The 22,436-nt window shown below is 39.3% G+C and overlaps 1 protein-coding gene across 3 annotated transcripts; it reads left to right on the forward strand.

The window, feature by feature from the left end:
- Positions 310-21,459, forward strand: CDK7 (cyclin dependent kinase 7). Of its 3 annotated transcripts, none has more exons than XM_021380536.1 (12): positions 310-612; positions 833-892; positions 1,964-1,997; positions 3,681-3,748; positions 5,699-5,767; positions 7,441-7,551; positions 9,257-9,375; positions 10,362-10,461; positions 13,833-13,919; positions 16,640-16,789; positions 18,387-18,534; positions 20,662-20,874. In XM_021380536.1, exons 1-12 carry the CDS (start codon positions 325-327, stop codon positions 20,685-20,687), a joined length of 1,260 nt encoding a protein of 419 aa, XP_021236211.1. In that variant the 5' UTR covers positions 310-324; the 3' UTR covers positions 20,688-20,874. The 3 variants fall into 3 exon arrangements, with proteins under 3 accessions (XP_021236211.1, XP_021236210.1, XP_021236208.1); XM_021380533.1 differs by lacking the exon at positions 20,662-20,874 and adding an exon at positions 21,023-21,459 and having other exon boundaries at positions 370-612; XM_021380535.1 differs by having other exon boundaries at positions 18,387-20,874.

The following is a 22,436-nucleotide window of genomic DNA, read 5'->3' on the forward strand; positions in this document are numbered from 1 at the left end:
TGTAGTAGACCCCGACCACCACATGTCCTTCAATGGACCAGTTCCTCCTGTTGCCCACAAGCTCTCCATCTGATCATGGCTGTTTCTCAAAGGCAGCTCTCCACAATCTATCCGCTTATTAACACAGAGGGCACCTCCCCTGCCCCTCCTTCCCTGTCTGTCTCTTCTGAAAACCACGTAGCCCTCGAGTACAGTATTCCAGCTGTGCCATTTGTCCCAACATGAAACGTTCTCAGCGACTGAGCAGACTTCGCTCTGCAGCAGTTACACAGCGTCTGTCCGGCGGCCGCCCATCACAACAAGCAGCAGCCAGCCCTGCCGTTAATGACACGCCAGCCGGACCGCGCAGCAGCCGGCGCAGGGCCCGCCCCCCGCCTCCGAGCTGACGCCACTGCGACGCGCAGTGACGCCAGGGGCTGCCGTCGGCAGGGCAGGCCAGCGGGCCAGAAGCGGTGCGGGACGCCGGCGCTGTCGAAGCGCCATCGCTGCTCTTCCGTTGCGCTTCCCGGCTCTCCGGCCTCGGCTCCTTCTCGCCTTTTCCGCCCGGTGGCCATGGATGCGCGCGCTCGCGCCAAGCGCTACGAGAAACTGGACTTCTTGGGGGAGGGGCAGGTGAGCGGCCGTCGGGCGCGGCGGGGCCGCCGGGGCCCTCTGAGGGGCGGCCGGGGCGCGGGAGGCGCGGGCACGGGGGCGCGGGGCAGGCCGGACCGGCCGCCCGCCCGCCGCAGTGTCTGGAGCAGGCCCGGCTCCGGCCTGCGTCGCTGGGCCTGCTGGCTTGGGGCTGCGGGCTGCCCTGCCGGCGTAGTCACGCGTCACTCTCTCTCTCCCTTAGTTTGCTACTGTCTATAAGGCAAAGGACAAGAACACGGGGCAGATCGTGGCTATCAAAAAGGTGAGTGTCGGAACATCCTCCTGTTGTGTCACGGAGCGTCTTGCCCTGCACGGTGGTTTTGCGGACAACTGTAGTGGGTAGTGCATGAGGATTCATAGAAGCGTTACGTTGGTAAAGAAAATGAAGGTAGTTGTAGTCCATGGCTTGCCTTTGCCACCCTGAGTGAGGAGGAATTGTCCTGGGCCACATATACATAGGCTGGACTGAATGCAATGCCTCCAGTTTACTTCTATGGGAACTACAGCAGGTACAAAGAGCACAATGACACTATGTGATAGAGCACATCCTAAGCTACCAAAAACTATTTTTCAGCGGAGACACCACCATTAGTTATGCATTTTCTCCAGCAATGAGCAAAAGCCTGCATGCTGCACTGCCACAAATCTGTACCAGTGGAGGTGACCTGCTGTTGCTGTCACCGCTGCTTAAATGCATCACCCAGTGCCTCACTGTGCTAAGATCCGCTGTGTGGCCTCCATAAACGTTCAGCAACTGTCGATGTGTGTCAGTAGGTGCCATTTTTCTGCATGGAAAAATTCAGCAACACAGCTTTGCTTCCTCCGCACTTCCATGTCAGATGTCATTTTGTCAGAGTGCTCCTCTGCTGCCATCTGTCACACAGCAACAAAAGGGAACGGGAAGGTTCAGCCTCTTCTGCCATGCCAGCATCCACCTCTGACATCGTAGGCCAACTTAATAACATAGGAGGCATTACTTTCAGAGCAGCCCTTGTAAAATATTTAATATAGTTAATGTATAGAAGTAACAGCACTTAATCTTTAGGTTTTTTTTAATTAAAGCATAAAAAGAGCAACAGCAAGATAAAACTAGAGAGACATTTGACCTTGTTTTTGTACAACTAATGGATGAGTCTGATTGGATGGCAGTGGCTGCAACTCTTGATGAGGGCTCAAGGTGTTCATCAGAGATATTTTATGAAATTTTACTCTTCCTGTACTTGAAAATGAGGTATCAAAACTCATCCTGTCTTGGAAGAATGACAGCTAAGAATGTACTCCTACTGTTGGGCCTGTGGCTTGACCTTATATAACATGAGACTTTTATTTTCAGATTAAACTGGGACATCGATCAGAAGCTAAAGATGGTAAGTATTAAAACAAATGCTGTATAAGCTGCCTTTGTTGGCTTTGTTTCTGCAAATTGGGTGGTTGATTTTCCACATTGTAAATTGACTGAGAAAATGTGCTCAGCTCTTTCAGTGTAAGGCATAAGATGATTCCTTCCCAACCTAGAGGGACAGAAAAAATACCATCCGAATTACAGTATTCTCATACTATGTGTCTAACTGTGCATATATGAGTGGCTAGTTTCTCAGCTTAGGTGGAATCCAAACATGAGTATAGCATAGAATAATAATCTTTATGACACTTAGATGTGTCTCTGTGCCTTAAATGCACAAGGCAGGTGAGAGTGCTTACCTTTGTTTTCATGTTTCCTTTATGCTGTTTTTGTGATTTATGCTCAGACAAAAACAAGGTACTAAAAATCTTTTCTCTTTGTAAATTTGCTTGTTTTGTTTTGAGAAATCATATTCATGCAGCAGTATCTTTTGATCAGGTACTCTGACTAGTCACATGCATTCAGTCATTGGTGCTGCAAATAAAACCCAATAGTCTTGGTCTTTGCTTTCTGCTTATGTGGTGCAATAGAATGCAGTAGAATGTCTGTAGGGATCCTGCATCAAGTTACCAAATTATTGTGAAAATTCTTTACTCTCAGTTCTCCAGTTCCATTCTAAGGAAGAATTTCCAGACATCCCAGAGACTTCCAGTTGTGTCAGCTGCCACAGAGCTGGGATTCACCTGGTCTTCGCTAGACTGATGTCCCTTAAGGACAGTCATCATTTTTGGCCTACAGCCATACTTCAAAAAACAGCGATCGTGTCTGGTTTCTTTGTGCTCATCTGGTAGCGTGCCTGGGATACTTTTTACTGAATATAAAAAAATGTGCCCACCTGAAAGCAGGCATTGTCTGTTTGGTTCTAAAGAAGGAATTAAAATAGGCAAAGCAGGTGTGTAGACTAATCCATCACTTCACCCAGATTTTTGCTAGAATCTTATATGTTGAATGAGAACAGTATTTGTGGAGTTAACTCTGTTTTTCAGCTCATGCATAGCTGAAACTTCTTGCACAATGTAGTACAGTAGTGTTTGCTTGCCAGTCAGTTGTATGAGCCATGCATACCAGCATTTTTTGAGAGAGGATGAAGCCTGGATGACCATCAAAGTTCATACCCCAGGTTTTTCCTTATAAAATCTGTCTGTTAAAGGATTTGTGTTTGGGTGAGCAGGTTTTGGTCACTACTTTTTGTGTCATAATACAGCTGTAGAAAAAAGTTCTTCTTACCTCTTCTTTCTGAAATAGCAGTGTTTAGAAAGTCATGTTCAATGTGCCTCCCTCTGGAAATGATGCATCGTAGAACTGAAATTTCTGAGATGTGACTTCACATCTTCAACAAAATCAAAGCTTTCTATAACCTGGAAACTATTTATTTTTCTAGTCTTGTTGTAGAACAGACCGTTTTAGCCAAAGGGATGTATATATTGCTTTATAATCTGTATCTTCTAATTATTACCTTTATTTTGTCTGCAGCAATCTACATATGTATGGCAGGCTACTTGGCATTAACAGATTTACAAATAGATAAATAGTGAGGAAATGGATTGTAATATTAAATAATCGGTGAACAACAGAATAAGAGGTTTCTTTGCTGGAGCTTAATCTGAAATTTTTAATTTTATTCTGTTTCATCATTTTTTCAATATAGGAATCAACAGAACAGCTCTCAGAGAGATAAAGTTGTTACAGGAGCTAAGCCATCCAAATGTTATTGGTGTAAGTAAAATGAATGCTACTTCTAAAATCAGTTCCCAAATACTGTTGATACGGTTTCAAACTGAAATTTAAAATCAGTTGAGTTATCGGAAAGCTACTTTATTGTAGTTGCTTTTTGCCCAACGTGGGCTGTGAAACAGGCGTTACAGCAGAACATTTCTTTTCTTAATAAATGCCTAGTCTTTTATTTTGAAATCCTTTTACTGTTTAGCTCATGGTTATGGAAATTAAAGGTGGTAAGGCTTGTAGAAATATAGATTACCTGATTTTGCATCTCACTGATGCGAAAGAATGCAGCATTAAATTTACCTGAACTTGCTAGCTTCAGATGAAATTGGTGACAGCGAAAAGCAAGCTTTGTAACTAACAGTGAAGCAGGATTCATGTAGTTTATTAGGTTTTAGTGCTGCTACTTAAACCCTTTGTTGGCTAGAGTGATTCCTGATCATTCAAAGCTTTGCCATAACCACTAGACCAGATAGGATTATTCCAGGTATTTTATTTAACATTTCAGACTGGAGGTGTAGTACTCTTCTGGACTTTGAACTTACTTTCAAAGTAGCTAGCCAAATATGAGAATATGTGAAGAAGAACAACTGAAATAGCAAAGGGATGGAGCACCTCCTTTATGAAAAAGGGAAGGAAAAAGCTGTGTGCAGAGAAGTCTACTAAACTTAGTTGGGAGGTAAACTGGAACTGATACTGGAAGAAAGAAAGCAATCACAAAACCATAGAAATAGGTGATATGTTTAAATTATGTTGTAGAAAGAAATCTATGCTAATTCACACAGAACGTAGTGAATCTCTCAAGTTTATTTCCACAGGCATTGCAGAAGCAGATAACATCATCAGTTTGAAAAGGAATTTGGCAAATTTGCGATTGTTCATGACTCCAAGAGGGCAGAAGTTCTATGTAACAGTTAAGCTTGGGTAGAGGATAAGGTGAGCCATGAGCCAGCAATGTGCCCTTGCAGCCCAAAAAGCCAACTGTATCCAGGACTGTATCAAAAGAAGTGTGGCCAGCAGGGCGAGGGAGGTGATCCTGCCCCTCTGCTCTGTGCTGTGCTCACCTGGAGCACAGCATCCAGATGTGGAGTCCTTAAAACAGGAGAGACATGAACCTGTTGGAGTGTGTCCAGGGGAGGGCCACAAAAATATCCAAGAGATTGAACATCTCCGCTGTGAGTACAGGCTGAAAGAGCTGGGGCTGTTCATCCTGGAGAAGAGAAGGCTCCGGGGAGACCTGGTAGCAGCCTTTCAGTGTCTAAAGGTGGGCTGTAAGAAAGAAGGAGGCAGACTGTTTAGCAGGGTCTGTTGTGATAGGACAACAGGAAATGGTTTCAAACTAAAAGAGGGAAGATTTAGATTGGACATAAGGAAAAAGTTTTTTACAATAAGGGTGGTGAGGCACTGGCACAGGTTGCCCAGAGAGGTGGTGGATGCCCCATCCCTGGAGACGTTCAAGATCAGGCTGAATGGGGCTCTGAGCAATTTGATCTAGCTGTAGGATTCCCTTTTCATTGCTGAGGAGGGGCTCTGGATGATCTTTAAGGGTCCCTGCAGCCTCAGATGGTTCTGTGATTCCATGAAGTGTTACTTCAAGATTTTTAACTCCAGGATGGAGAGGTAGTTATGTAAGATGTTACCAGATAATGTGGACTTCTTGGCTATTGAGTTAAGAAGCTAAACTGAGTAATAAGTTCTGTGTTGCAGGTTGGAGAAATGCAGCAATAGTATTTTATAGAGATTACATTAGAGAAAATCGGAGTCGTGACAGAACTGTGAAATCAGTCCCGTACTGTCCTCTTGACGATCACGTCTAGGCAGTACGTAGCCATGTGCCTGTCTGTTCCTGCCAGCAACCTGAAAGTGCATATGCAAACTAAAGTAGTGTGGAATTTTAGAAAACTGGAAATGGGAGAGTATAGTTCATCATATTTTGTTTTACAGCTTTTAGATGCATTTGGACACAAATCTAATATTAGCTTGGTGTTTGATTTCATGGAAACAGACTTAGAGGTAAGATGGATTAAGATGTCTCTTATTTCAGTATCTTCAAATGCATTTTGAAAATGTGTTTAGAAAAAACGTATTTTCATAGCCTTACATTTACTGATGTTTTTATTTATTTTATTTAGAAAGGTGACTTTCATTATGTAACTTGATTAAGATTATACCTCTAAAAGAGGTGGAATAGTGTGACAGTTTTTGTGTATTTTCAACTGCAAATGCCTTTACTTTTAAGTACTTTCTGTCAGCACAATCTTCAAGAAACAGATTATGTTTACTATGTTAGTTTTCTAGGACTTCAGTCAGAGCATAGAACTACTGATCATAAGCCAGGATCTCAGAATGCAATTGCTAAGCGCAGTAACATAAAATATGCACAAGTAAGTGTGATACTAAAATATGCCAGTAATGATCTGATACTAAAAGTTGCATACTCCTGAACCCTTCTTTTAAATTTGACAGTGGTGCGTGCTTGCAGGTCTGAATCTTACAGATGTTTCATTAGTCTGTCTTTTGCCAAAATCTTTTAATCGGATACTTTAGTGCAGATTCTTCATTTTGGAACACTTTTTAGAAGACATTTTGGATAACTCTGTCATTCAAATCTGTATATGCACGCATTATCCTTACTCTGGACAGAAATTAACCCATTACACGTATGCCATGAGACACTGGAGCTTGCATTTAAAGTATTAAAGGAAAGCATTGGCAAGCTTTCTGAAACCCAGAGGAGTATAAGACTGAAGTTTTGTTTTGTTTTGGGTTTTTTTTTTGCTCATAGAAGTAATGAGTATACTTTCTAGAGGATTCATTCACTGTTTACTTAGTAACTATGCAATATTTAGAAATCAAGAAGGTACAATGTACAAGAAGGAATTAAATACTCGGTAACACATAATGCAGAGCAGTTATTCACATTGTGATATTGTTCAGAGGCTTTCATTAGGGACTGCAGCCTGTTGTGATTATGCATGTGGTGCCTACTGAAAATTCTTTATATAGTTTTAGGCTGCTACTTGATAAATCTCAAACTGTTTAAATCTTGGGAAATTGTATTAATGAACTGAAAAGTAATTTTAAACAATTTTGAGGGAATAACTTAGAAAATAGCTTTAAAGAGGATGTTCACATAGAATTTTGATCTTAAAAATAAAACAACATTGAACATTTAGTAGGTTTGTTAAAATATAGCATAGTTGCTATTCTTCCCTGTCTTCCTGGGAAAAAGGAAACCAATGTGTTAACAAAGATTAGATGCTTAAATTGCACAGAGGACAAATGAACAGGTAGGAATATAATTTCTTGAAGTTTATTAACACATCTGTCATTTTTGTGTACAGCTTTGACTTGTAAGAGTGGATATCTGATTGGAATGGAGATAAAATAACAAAATCCATTCGTTGATTTTGTTAATTGTCCCTCCAATTTTCTAAATTTACTGCTTATGCCAAGTTCTCAATAGATCGTCTGGACTCCCTGTTTCAATTCTGATCTCTAGAACAGTGTAGACCCGTTTTTTTTCTGGAGAAAGGGTGGGAACAGTAGAGTATATTTGGCTACTAATTCAAACACTGTCCTAAAGTATAAGGTAACTTTTGATCTGAAAGAACTGGAGTTGAATAATTTTGCATCGTAAGCTTTTGTGTTTATCAGTCTATCACTATCAATCGAACACTTTGCAGGTTATTATAAAGGATACTAGTATTGTGTTAACACAGTCTCACATCAAAGCATATATGCTGATGACGCTTCAAGGATTAGAGTATTTACATCAACAATGGATTCTACACAGGGTAAGCATGCTCTTTATGCCTATAACAAATGTCACATTTGGTAGAAATTGAGTCAAAAACTAACATGCATTGGTTTGGAATGCATACAGTTTTAGACCATAAACTTTTGCACTGGCTGTTAAGCAGTGGCAATTGCAACACTGAAAATGTTAAGAATTACTGATGTTTATAATGTAGATGCTTATATGTGTAGGTCATTCCAGAAGTAATGCCTTCTATTTATTCCCATGGAAACTACAATTCAAAAAGCACAATAGCACTACACAACAGAGCAAATTCTCCGCTACAAAACAGTGTTTTTCAGCGTAGTCACCGCTGTTAGGTACACATTTTCTCCAGCAATGAACAAGAACCTACATGCCATGCTCATGAAAACCTGCACCTGGAGAGAACACCCACTGTCTTTACGGATGAAACACATCACCCACCTCTTCACTATGTTCACATCTACTGTTTGGTCTCCATAAACATTTAGCAAGCATCAGTGAGAATGCCAGTGGGTGCCATTTTTTCCACATGGAGGAATTCAGTTCCATGGCTTTGCTTCATCCAGGCTTCCATGTCAGATGCTGTTTTGTGACACTGCCCCTCTGCTGCTGCCTGTCACACAGCAACAGCATATAACAGGATGGTTCAACCACTACTGCCATACCACCAACATCTGCCTCTGACATTGGGGGCCAGCATAATAAAATAGGAGGCATTGCTTTCTGAGCAGCCCTTGTGAAAGTGTCTCAAGTGATTCATGGCTTAGGTTAGAACTCTGAACTAGTCTGGCTTAGATGAAGTTAACTTTCTTCATAGGAGCTTGCAGGATGCTCTGTTTTGAATTTGTGGCTAACAGTGGGGTTTTTTGCCTGTTGAACACTGCTTACACACTGTCAAACCTTTTTCTGCTCTGCCTCTAACCCAGCAAATCTGCTTGGAATGGGTCAGAAATTGGGAAGGGACACAGCGGGGACAGGTGACCCACGTGGCCCAGAGAGATGCTGTCTGCAGTACAATACATAAAGCATAAAAAACTGGGGTAGAAGGGGTTTTTTGTCTTCTAAGTTGGCTCTTGCTCAGAGTCTGTCTGGGCATCAGTCTTGCTTGTGGGAAGTGATGAGTGATTTCCTTTTTGTCCCTTGTTGTTTTTTGGGTTTGTTTTTGTTGGTTTTTGTTGGCCTTTTTCCTCCTTTTCACCTGTTAAACTTCCTTTATATCAATTTTTATTAGTCTGTGAATTTTCTTGCTCTTCCTGTCTCCTGTCTCACTTGGGTATGAGGAGGTGGCAGTGCAGTTAAGTGGTTGTGTGCCTGCTGGCTGTGGCCAATCCACAGCACTGTTACTGTATTAAACTATATCAGCCCCTCTCTATAGCTGTCAGAAAAATTAGCAATTATATTATTCATTTTTCAACAATGCAGTAAGACAGAACTAATGGTCTTGCAGCAAAGCAAAAACCTATAACGAGTCCACTTTTTTAAGCTCTGGAAGTTAAATAGCATAATATTCAAATTGAGGTATTTTATTATTTTTTTTTTCATTTATGTGGAAACAATTGATTTCTTGTTTGTTTTTTTTCGTCACAATATAAAAACTCAAAATATACTCAGAAGACTGGGTTTTAGAATACTGTTACTGCACTCTTGCTGGCAGGTTCAGTGTGTGTCTGCTTTTATTAACAATGACAGGATTTCTTCTTTGCTTTCTGTACTGACAGGATCTTAAACCAAATAATTTGTTGTTAGATGAAAATGGTGTTTTAAAATTGGCTGACTTTGGCTTGGCAAAATCTTTTGGAAGTCCAAACAGAGTTTACACGCACCAGGTAGTAACAAGGTAAGACATTTCTTAGATGTAGATTGATTGTAACTGTTCTGTATTATGTCCTGGAATATACCATGTTAAGTCAATGTGTTTAAAGTTTGATTTCTATCACAGAAAACATAATAAAGTGTTCTTTAGCATAGTCTTTTTAAGAATTTGTACAATTTGTATTCCTGAACATTGTACTATGATATGATATGATTTTGAATCACATTAAAATAACATGTATTTGCCTATAAATCTAGCTTTCAGAGAGACAGTTGTTACCTGCTGCTAATAAGGAAACCTACAGTCTTTTTTTTTTTGTAGTTAGGCACATGATCTACTGTGATACAAAAGCTTGACCCAATTAAGTTATTAATGTCATTTGTGACATGTTTACTTAAGACGTGTACTCTTAAAAAAAATAAAAAGCAGATTAGTGCAAAGTAGGTAAGACTTCCTTTTGTCTGTTGTAATGCTGAAACTATATGACAAAATTGTGTAACATGTTAATTCAATCAAAAGGCAGAAGTGATACTGTAGTTTGAAGTGAAGTGTGTATCAGATCTTGCCCACAGCTTCAAATAATTGCTGCCAAGATTTAATTTGTGCAAAGTTAGTCTCTCTGTTTTGGTCTGTTGCTAGTAATGTTTTTGAAAGCTGAAAGGAATTCTATCTTAAAGTACCATTTATTGAATGTAAATGTAAAGAAAACTATTGTCTATAACATGCAAGCCTTCCTGTTATATAGTTTTTCCTTTGCATATCTGCACTTCTGTTGTTTGCCAATCAGCTCAGCTGGAAATGTAGTAGAACTGTGGTTATACATAGCCCCATGATGTGCGATGCAATTTTTTTCGAACTTTTTTTTAAACAGAACACTTCACAGTTCTTTAGTGTTTGAAAAATACACAAGCAAGAGTAGAATTCTTTCTGTAGTTATTGCATTGCTGCAGCATACAGGACTTGACATCAGTAAAACCAGGTTATTCTCCTAAAATATTTTTTCTGTTCAGATGGTACCGATCCCCAGAACTATTGTTTGGTGCTAGAATGTATGGTGTCGGTGTTGATATGTGGGCTGTTGGTTGTATTCTAGCCGAGTTGCTTCTCAGGGTAAGTGTTCAAATGTAAGCATTTGTATTTGTTCTTTAGTGTGTTGCAACTCTTAAATGTGGGTTTCTTTTATCCTGCAATAGTATCAGCAGTAGGAAGTTAGGCTACTTCCTAGGAGGTAATGAAAGGGGGTGGGGAGGGAAAACCTTCCACAAGTTTGCCACCTATAAGGAAAGGGAAATTTTCGAATAAGCTGAGGTTCCATAACCATTGCAAAGATTGGAAATCTTTAAGAACAGCTAGGCAAAAAAATTGCAACGAACTGTCACAGTTCTACCTTGGGGAAGGTTAGTAAAGTAGTTAGTCTTCCAGTCCTTTGAGTGTTATCCTTTCACACAGCCTTTCATCAGTTTCCATTCTTAATATTTCTAGAAACTTGGCAGCATATATACATGTACGCTCTATTCCTTATAAGTTGTTTCCCAGTAATAATTACCACCAGTACATGAACTGGGTATTTACTTGTAATGAGCTGAAAATGTACTGTTGTTGTGAACTTTGGCTAGTTAACAAACTGGAGTGAAGCTGAAGATGGTCAAGACTACGTTATGTCACTCCTGAATAAGATATACAGATATAAATCATCCATAAATATGCTTTATGGAAGTAAGCAGTCTATTATGTAGCTCCTCTGACGACATGGAAGTAGGAGGTGGGAAGTGGAAGTTAGGGGGTACAAACGGAGCTGAAAGCATGAAGTAGCCTGCAGTGTATCTTACTTTCCAAAATAAGTAGATTCTGCCTGGTTTCTGTGCTGTACTTCAAATGTATGCTATATTGTGAACCAGATTAGGGAAATAGTCTGTCTGAAAACACCTTGGAATTTATCATGTGCCCTGTCTGATTTATCATATATACAGATGTGCCAGTACAACTGTAGTTGTATATGTACAGTTGTATATGTAGTCTGACAGTATATTTCAGAACGGAAATATAAAGTGGTTGCTTAAGAAGCACCAGTAGTGCATGCATAAACATGGATTAGACCACAGGTGTCCAACCTTCTGGCTTGCCTGGGCCACGTTGAGTGAACAGAGATTATCTTGGACTGCATATACATGGAATGCTACAAAAGTGGTGACACCTATTCATTTCCATGGAAACTACAACTGATACAAAGAGCACAATAGCACTGTGATAGAGCAAACAGCTACTACTCTAGCAGCTACAAAACAGTGTTTTTCAGCATAGTCACCACTATTAGATGCGCATTTGTCCTAGCAGTGAACAAGAGCTTGCATGCCATGCTCATAAAAATCTGTACCTGTGAAGGTGATCCATTGTTCCACAGCTGCTATGATGGCATCATTGCTGAGATGCACCACCCACTCCTTCACTGTGCTCACATCTCCTATTTAGTCTCCGTAAATGTTCTGCAAGTGTTGATGGATGTCAGTGCATGCCATTTCTTCCACATGGAATAATTCAGTGACACATCTCTTGCTTCATCTGCGCTTCCATGTCAGATGCCATTCTGTCAGAGTTCCCCTCTGCTGCCATCTGTCACGCAGCAACAACATGTAATGGAATATTGGTGGGAAGGTTCAACCTCTACTGCCATACCACCAACATCTGCCTCTGACAGCATGGGCCAACATAATAAAATAGGAGGCATTACTTTTGGAGTAGCCCTCATAAAATAGCCCTCACAAAACTTATTTTATTCTTTAGTATTTTTTATTGAAACATAAAAAGAACAACGTAAACCTAGTGAAACATTGCTTTTGTGCAACTAATGCATTAGCCTAGTTTAGTAGCAATGGTTGCAGTTCTTAGTGAGTTCCCAAGATGCTCATCAGAGATTTTTATGAAATTGTACTCTTTCTGTGCTTCATCCTTGAAAACAGTTGCTCATATATATATGTACTGCCAAAAAGCGATGACATATTAATGAGGCATGATTGTGAAGTGAGGAGATATTTCTCTCTGGTAAAATAGGGCTTACAGAAGTCCAGCAGAGAGACATGATTGCATTCTTCAGGTTGAATATCCAATTACAGTTCTTAAGATTCCATTTGAAAATTTGTAGGTAATATATTTATGTTGAAAATGGAACCACAAATGTACCAAAAAATTGGTCGTTTTTTTTGACAGACTATTCTCAGATTTCTTTATAAAAATGGAAAGCAGAGCTGCATATTTTTTGCTGTTCACAGGGCTGTGTTTAAGCAATACATCTCAATATATACAGTTACGTGCCATGAACTGCACTGCACCCACCCCATGCCGTGATTTCAGCCCAGGCAGTCTCACACTGCTGTTTGGTTGTTGTGGGCAGTGGGTGCGTGCCAGTGGCTGGGCTGTGCTACTCGGCAGGGCAGAGCCACTGCCATAGTGGCACAGGGCAGAGAACAGCTGCAGGGTGGGCTGGGCTGGGCCTTATGTGGCCTGCGGGTTGGACATGCCTGCATTAGACCCTCTGAAGGTGAGTACCTTCTGGGAAAGTTGAAAAGCAAATATGTTATTTAATTCAATTAAATTATTTTTTTCTAACAAAACAGAAAATATGTTTACAGTAAAGTTTTATCACTATGACAGTTGTAAATGTATCTGTCTCTTTTTCTTCCTGGGTATGCTAGATTGAGGGACAGTGAAATTTCCGTGAGCTTTATGGATGCTTTATTTGATGTTCAGTGGGCTTTCAGGGCACAAAACTTGAGTGCACTGCCTGACGGGGCTGTTTGTTATGCTCTTTCTGTCCTAATTATTAAAACACTGCCTCTAACTTTGCTTTTGTTCACAGAATCCCTTTTTTTCTTTCATTGTGTGCCTGTTGCATAAGGGACAACTCAAACTGGAGAAACATGCCCTTTTTTCTGTCTTCTGCCTAGCCTTGTTGACATTTGACACTCGTTAGGCAGTTTCATCCCATATGGATATGAGTCAGTATCCTCTCTCTTGATGTTACTTCATTTTACTGTTCTTAATTCTTGCTTTTGTAATCCAGTTGCAATTCACATTAACGCTTAGCTATAATGTTATGATAATGTTATGTTACGTAATGTCACCTAACTTGAGGTTGTAGGTGCTGGAAAGATCATTGTGACCAACAGACTGTAAATCTACAGCCTAGGCATGAAATAACCAAGCTCAGTCAAAGAAGGATTCTACATTAATGTTGCAGTGGTTTTAATGTTGTGTTTAGTTCTGTCATGTCAGTGATACTTAGCCTGGGTTACAAAAAACCTTTAAAATCTATGTGGATGTCACTAGATAGCTTGAAATGTTCCATGTACCTTGTTGTGGGCACCTGGTACACAAAGATGTTTCACTTTGAATATGCTATGCGATTATGAGGAGCCACTCTAAGTTACCTTCTAGAATTAAATCTAGAATTTAGTTCTACGAGTAATGCTGTTGCCTTCCTCTAGGTTCCTTTTTTGCCAGGAGACTCTGATCTTGACCAGCTGACAAGGATTTTTGAAACACTAGGCACTCCAACAGAAGAACAGTGGCCTGTGAGTCCTTTTGTTTAACGTGCTGACTTTAATTTTACTTGATGTAATCTCTGTATTTGCTTTTGAAATTAAATTAAAGAATGTATCAGAATATTTTAGTAAATTTTCAGAATACAGCTGCTTCTCTCACAAAGAAAGAGGATAAGCAGCTGAGATTTCTTTTTTCTCTCAGCAAATCTCTAATCATTACAACAGTATTGTTAGCGTCAAGCAACAGTTAAGAGACTTAGTTTCCGTTCTTGGTCCACAGTTTCCTGTGATTATCGGTATGAAATTAGTATTTGTTGCTTAATATTCTTGAGATGCTTGATGCATGGATGTTTTAACCTGGAAGGCTTTAATTGCTTTCAAAACTGGGAACAGTTTGTAGGACCTTAAGTTGGGCTGTCCAAGTTTTTGGTTTGGGATCCAGCAGAAGACAGAATAACAAGTTTTGAGGGAAAACAGTCTCTCAACTGAGTAACTGTATGGTAATAAACAGAAATCAGTGTCTGTCCCCCAAGTGGACCTTTCTTTTGATGATTGAGTTTCAGTGGGCTAGTATCTCTAAGTCTTCATCTGCCACACAAGCTGTTTCTAAAACATGAGTGGTAACCTGTCTGGCTGTGCTCAATCAGAATAGCTAGGTGTTGTCAGTCATCTCAGGGCACTTCTTTTTCAGTGTAAGCTACTTATGCCCAAAAACACAATCTGTATTCATTTCATTAATGTGGCTAGGTATGTGCTTGTGGAAGAACATGTACAGATGCTTGTGATTCCTGTATTAGCATTATATTGACTGTCAGTAATTAGGGGCAGTCATAAGTCTAGTTGGGCTTTAAAATTTTCATAATTTGAGTACAAACTGCATCAATTATTTCTGTCAGTCTTCTTGGTCAGTGTATGAAAGTCTATGTATTACTGTTTCATAAGTTCCCTTTCCTGTAGCCTTCAGCTTTTTCCAGCAGTTACTGCCACCAGAGAACCATGTGGTGCTCTCATTTCTCCACATTAGACTGCATGCTTTTCACATGGGCTGTAATAAAAGTCTAATCATCTACTGCAGCTTTGTATCCCCTGGGTTTCAGCTAATTCTTTTTGCTAGGGAGACAGATTAGACTTTGCATTCAAGTTATGCTCAGTATTTCTAAGAAAGTGAACAGTGTTGTTGTCACTGAATTTCTCTAATCAGAGCAGCTATAAGGAACAGGCAGTTCCCTCTGTCAAACAACTGCATGTCTACAGATGTGGTAAGGCTGCAATAAAAATCAGTTAAGGCAACCACTTTAGGACCAGGGCAGGTCATGGTGCTGTGTACCATATTCCACTTCCGAGACCAGAGGTGACACAACCAAATTAGAAGTTGGTGACACCAGACCAAATTTATCTGAGAATAACATTACTGTAACAAATGCAAATCAGTAGTACAATTATCCAGATTGAGACGACAGTAAATCCAGTCATTAACTAACATTGGGCCAAATGTAGCATCATGGTGCACAATGGCCTATAAAGCTGTGACTGTCAGTGGCAGGCTGACAAGAAGCAGTAAACAGCATTTTAGGTGAGCTGATGAGTTTGAGGAGTTCCAAATTCCCTAAATGGAGTATCTTCTGTTATTACTGAGTTGTGAAATCACTCTCTGGAGTTGTCATCGTATCCTACTACTGTTCCTCGTGTATGCCAGTTTTCCTTTGTGTGAATGGTGCTTGGATGCTACCTCAGATGGTCCATGGTCACCAAATGGAGCTATGGCCATGTGAAGAGATTTTGTATAAGGCAATACTAGCCCCCCACAATTCTGTTATGCTAAGATTCTGAAGGAAAGGCACAAAGATTTTTGCGATGATATTTCCTCATTCTTGGGAGGTAAGAAAAGGAGAGAACAGGAAATTCATTAGTACAACAGAAATAATGCATTCCCAAATTTATTTCCAAAGCTATGCTTTTCAGGTATTGAAACGTTTACAGTCAAAGTTGTAACTGATTGCAGACATTTCTCACTACAGTGTTTAGTTTTATTTACCTTGAATAAACTTACTGAGCAAATTTACTGAAATATGTTGATTTAAAGGTTTAAAATACCTACTGACATTTGGATAATTGTCTGTAGTGGGTTTGGTTTTATGATGAAATTTGAATATGAAGAGTTTGGTTGGTTTTTTTTTGTTTGTTTCGTTGTTTTTTTTTGTACCTAAGCAGGAAAAAAAAAAGCCATTCATCTTTTGTTTAACTTGTTGGCATATTTTTCCTTCCCTCCCTGTACTCCACAAATAACACATGCATTTCGAAAAGTAGCTCAAAATGCTAATGATGAATGATGAACTCCGAAGGGGACAGTATATTACCAGGAGGAAATGCACGCTGTCTCCTCTGTGAATCTTGTCTTTTCTACCACCTGAGTTTGCAGGAGAAAAGCTAAAGCTAGTTTTACTTAGTCCGCACTCTCTCTAAAGTTCCTCCGTGCTTCCCTTACTAGCTTTGTTTCCTGTTGTACTAGTCACTACTGAAGCAAGAGGATGAAAGATTACTTGGTAATGGATACTGTATCAATTCTCTTTTTTAGAGTAATTTCTATGACCTGTTATTCCTATACTGTTATTTCAGTGACCAAGTATTAACACGGTGTCTTGAAGAATAGTTAGCTTCTGCTGTAGATACAGCTATATGAAGTTCCGTTTCTGTGAAAAGCTAAACTCTTTCAATCTTGAAAAATACACATCCCATTTTTGTCTTTGTAGGGAATGACAAATCTTCCAGATTACATCACATTTAAGTCTTTCCCTGGAATGCCTCTTCAACATATCTTCAGTGCAGCTGGTGATGATTTGCTTAGTCTTCTACAAGGATTATTTACATTTAATCCTTGTTCTAGAGTTACAGCCACTCAGGTATAGTACACTTGATTGTGTCCTAATGTTCGTAAACATACGTTTAATATCAGATTAATGCATTCTGAAGCTAATAAGCCAGGTTTGAAATGAAATGTCATATAGCTCTGTCTGTGAAATACTGTAAACATATTTCCTTTGTTTTATACAGATAACTTTGAAATAATGCTCTCTGATAATCACCACTCCCAATTACGTAGCCAAGGTAGACAACTAAAAGGTGTATGAGTCAAACAATCATATTCAACATTGAAAATTCAGTAATGTAAGCTTGCAACGTAAATCTTAACATAGTATGTTTCATTCCCTGCTTTTAAAATATTTTCATCCTTAATTCATCTAGTCTCCGATTTCATTTAAACTTTTTTTGTTCTTTTTTAAAATGGACATCTGGCGATTTAAGCTATCGTCTTGATCTGAATTTCAGTTTCAATTTTCCTTGAGTAAAATTCATCCCATTTCCACTACTGGTTAGTGGGGAGAAATGAAGGACCTTGAATTAAAATCTTGCAGAATGTTTCATTCTAGTTGAGAACATAATTGCTGTTGTGAACTAGGCACAGCAATTAATTCAAACACCTTACAGTTCTAAGGTAGCATGCACACCACCACTGTTAGGCTGAGACTCCCTCGTTGCTTGCTGGACAAGGCCGATCCCAATCGAGGGAATTAGTGCATGTTAGATACCTTTTTACTAGAGGACTTTTTGAGAGCATATTGAAGGATTTTTCATTTTTTTTTAAGTCAACATCTCTAAGAATGTAAGTTCCCAAGTAATTAGTTGCAGTATGCATGGGAGATTTCTATGCTAATTCATATATATGAAGTCATTTTCCTGGCCATATTGTAAAATGGTGACTTGAATTTATATGATTTTTCTAGTCTTACATTTTTCCTGTAAGGCAGGAAGCAACTTTCTCGTACTGTATTGGCTTGATTTATACATGGCATTGAATACTTTGTATGTGTCATAAGCAAAAGTGACATAGATCTAAGAGACAACTTAAATAAAACCGTAAGTGTAGTAAATGGAAGCTGTGGAACTGCTAAAATTCAAAATAGGGTATGTAGTTCTACTGCATCCAGTTAATCTTGCTTACTTATGTTTGTCTTCTGCTCTCATTCAAACTGTGTTTTCTTGCAGTTTACATTGTAGAAGCAGCACAGTTAAAGAAAATTAATAGGAAGACCTGTCTTAAAAGCTAGCAAAGCAACAGTGTTCAGGTCCCAAAGCTGATCAGAACTTAGGTTATATTATTTTAATCTTTCTTTTTCCCACTTCCATCTTTACTCATCTATCTCTTCTCTTTATTCACAATTTAAGTTCTTCAGAGCTAGAAACTCACTGATCTCCTGCACAGTCATCTAGAGTTTTGTTAGAATGTTTGAGCACTAGTTAAAAATGAGTTTGCAGTTATCTCTTGGCTAACGAATTACTATGGTAGTCACTGAGAATATTAAATCTTGCTGTGTTTCCGTACAAAGATGTCTCAGTAGTTTCTGAAGTCACAATTAAAAGTGATTTATTTAATTACAGTCCCATTAAGCATCAGAACTCCACATATATACTAATTACTTTTTTACCATTATTATTAAGGCATTGAAACAGAAGTATTTCAGTAATAGACCAGGACCCACTCCAGGAGATCTGCTACCCAGACCCAACTGTCCGGCAGAAGCTGTAAAGGAGCAACAACACACACTTCTGAATTTAAAAAGGAAACGAGCAGAAGGAATAGATCAAGGTAAATTCTTAATGTTTTACCTGTTTTAAAATGGGAACTCAGAAAGCTGTACTTCCAGTATTTCAGAACAAAAAACTCTCTGGATAATATCCCTCGGTACCAGCACCATCTGGAGCCCTTTAGGATTTGTGTTTTAGGATAAACACTTGAAGGTGAGAATGGCTTAATTCCATGTTCTAACAGAATTGGTACAGAAGAGGCTCTTTTATTATGCTTACTGATCTGTTAATTAGAAGAAATCTCTAATAGCATTTATCTTTTAATGGAGTGTGGTATTATCTACTAAATTAGAGGCTGTCAGACTTTTTTCTTGTTTCTCAAATGAACAAAAAAACTTAGTTAATGAACTTTACATCACTTAAAAAAAAAGGGAGGAATAAGAAAGAGAAATATGGTATTTCTTTCTTTTAGGTGACAGATTAGAGAATGTAAATCAGATTTAAAGAGATTTCTGCTATCTCCTTTGGACTAAGCAAGCTAAGTGTTGAGACCACTCTGGGTGAGGAAGATCTCAGTACATTACATCAGTCCTTTTAAGAAGCAAGCCTATCCCCTAACATTTAAAAACCTCCAGTTTTCCTCAGACAGTAGCGCATACTTCATACCTTCATAGCAAGAAAAGCTTTGTGGACTCAACAGCTGTATCTGCCACTTAACCTAGTCAGCCCTTCTAGCAGGGAGGCAAACGTTAGTTCTTCAGCTTGGAGTTTGTCATCTTGGCAGCAGGAATTTGCTAGATAGTAGCAATTAGGTTAGGCTAATGGTTAGATAGTAGGTTAATACCAGTTTTGTTTTTACCAGGATGAGGCTGTTTCAATACAAGAGTGTGATATCTTGCTGGAATGGAGATGCTTCTATGAAAATGCATTTCCTAGTGAGCTGAGATGGACAACTAAATTATTAATGTTCATCTTACTGTTTAAGCACTTTGACCTATTGTGTTTTAGACTCTGTCAAATTACAAGTAAAATGCATTAGTTCATTAGCTTAATTTTTCTTTGAAATTAGAATCTTTAATCTGTTAACTGTTTGCATGCTCTTTGCTGACTTCAGTACCATGGGTCAGCTGACATGTGAGAACTTGTCAAGTACTGTAGGTAATTAATTTAAGTCTTCTCTCCAGCATCATCATGTGTTTGCGATTAGTGTTTTGAGGTCCGTGTCACTAGAATATACCAATTAGCTGAAGAACAGGAAAGGGGAAGAAATGCTTCTGAGTTTTGTAGCATAACCATTTGAAATTTTGTATTTGACAATGAGCAGAGTTTCCAGAGCTGTATCATAACTACACCATTAATTACTTTAACATCACAAAACTGAGAATATAGAAGATACGACAATCATCTCTTTCCTAAGTTAACGTAGATCTGAGATTAGGCAGGTTTCCTGTGCTATTCTGCACTGGTTTGAAAAAAAATCAGCCTATTAATATCTAAAGTTAGAAGCTTCTATAATTCGGGCATTTGCTTAAGGTTTGTGGGAATGGTTTGAGGACACTTGTTTATAGGACATGTAAAAATTGTTGGATCCTTCTACAGAATACTTTGTATCCATTCCAGAAGGCAGCTATGCTTTATTCTATCAACATTACAAATCAGCAGTACATGAATAAATTAGAGGACAAGAGGTACATTAGTATCAGAAAAGTGCTGCTGCCCTCATTTCTGCAGTTGATGCTAACAGAAGCATGGTTGTAGAATGAGTCTCAGACTTTAAGGGCTGTTACCTCCTGCAGACAGTTGTGCTGGCTAGTGACAGCATGTGAAAAAGATCATTGAGTGTATGTGTGATAAGGCAGGGCAGTCTTAGAATAGCTTGCCTTTCTTAGGCTTAAATGTAGAATTAACTGGCTAACTTTTCCAACAAAGAGAAATACTGAAGTGTATCCTAAAGGCAATTAATAATTACAGAATTTGGTTCTCATTTGGAGTATACCTACTGATGCAAGTCAGCTTGGATTCTAGCACTCTCCCGTAGATTTACTGAAAATAGTTCTGTACTGTTGCTGCAGCAAACAGCATTAACCGTCTCTGGATGGATCTGAACAATAGTACTAAATGAGCCCAAAGCCTTGAGGAGGGGTTTCAACCCCTTTACTGTGGTAACAATGTGATTTACACTTTTCAGGGTTACCAAAAAAATTGATTTTTTGATTGCTGTGGATGGTGGATGAAAATGAGAGATCAAATGACCTGAGTCCCAACCCTGAAAAACGCTGTAATAGTCACTGGATGGTTATTTTTCGAATGTTTTAATATGTAAAATGTTAATGTAATATTTTATTACTAAAACTGAGGGGGGTTTTTTATTTTTTTTTAATAAAATATTGTTTAAACAAAACAAGATGGTTCCTCTCTCTGGTTTGCTCTCTCACTGCTTTGATTCATGCTTTGAGGTAGTAGATGTGTCTAAACCACCTGCCTGCTGCTGATTTACACAGACCAATTTTGTAGAGCCTGTGTGTTGAATCGCATGCTGTCCTTTACAGATGCACACCCTAAGGAGGAAAACAGCAAACACAGCCTTCTCGCCTGGAGCTTAAATGTACATGGCTGTCTGCCCTCATTAAGTGTGTTGGAAAAACTCTATCACTGTAAGAGAAAGACAGGAGGCTTTTTGTTTCAGCTCATATGCCCATGGAACAACTGAGTTTGCGTGTGCTCTCTCAGACAACATGCCGTAAGAATTTCAAAGGATATGTCCACTATATTGAAAACAATAAGATGCACAGAGTGACTGTGAAGTTCGTGGTGGTTGGGTTGTTTTTGTTTTTTTTCTGCACATTCTAGTCTTCCAGGACAAATTGTCTGAGAGCATATAAATACTGCTTTATTCACAGCCTCAAGAATGCAGTAAGAGATAGAGGGAGATCTGATTTGGGAAACTATACCAGACATCCTGTCAATATATGGTTGTTGAACATTTCATAGTGCATATTTTGAGTTTGGCTCTGTTGCAAAGTGTCTCCTGGGCAACCAGACTTCTCCATTGGAAAGAAACAAGCCAGTATGTGCTGTTGATGCAGCTTAATTGCATGCCCAGCCTTGTTGTGCAGTGGATCTCAGGGAAACCTGGTGAGCCACTGTCATTTTCCCACCTATGAACTGCTTTTAGCATTCTATCTTCTAGTATATGTAGGTTGCTCTGAAAGTGATATCTCCTGTTTATTTCCATGGAAACTACAACACATATGAAGGGCACAATAACACCATTTGATAGATCAGATCTGCAGCTACAGAACACTATTTTTCGTCATAGTCACCACTATTATGCATTTTTGCCAGCAATGAACAAGAGTCTGCATGCCATACTTGTATAAATCTACACCAGCAGAAGTGACCTACTGTTTCACAGCTGCTATGAGATGTCATTGCTAGAAAAATGTTGCTCACAGAGTTCATCTTTCATCAATTTGAACAGATGGAAGTCAGAAGGTGCCAAATCCAGACTATACAGCGAGAGTGGTAGGGGAGTCCAGCCAAGACTGACAGTGTGCTCCATGGTTTTCAATCTGGTATGGGGCCTGATGTTATCATGGTGCAAGAGAAAGGTTGTCTTCTCTAGCATGACTGGAATTTTGAGCCTTCAGTTTAGTCAGTGTCACAATGTAGCAGTTAGAGCTGATGGTTTGTCAGGGCTCCAGCAAATCCAGAAGGATCACCCCTTTCCTATCCCAGAAGATACTGCACATCACATTACCTGCTGAGGGCTGTGTCTTTAACTTCTTCTTTGGTGGGGAATTCACATGTTGCCTCTACGAACTGCTGTTTTGACTCCCAACTTACAGTGGTAACAATACATCTCATCACTGGTGGTGTTAACAATCCAGAAAACTGTTACCTTCAGCCTTGCATTGGTTCAATAGGTTCTGAAAAACTTATATACGGTGTTCTTTCTGTACC

This window comes from Numida meleagris, chromosome Z (genome assembly GCF_002078875.1).
Source record: "Numida meleagris isolate 19003 breed g44 Domestic line chromosome Z, NumMel1.0, whole genome shotgun sequence".
NCBI lineage: Eukaryota > Metazoa > Chordata > Aves > Galliformes > Numididae > Numida > Numida meleagris.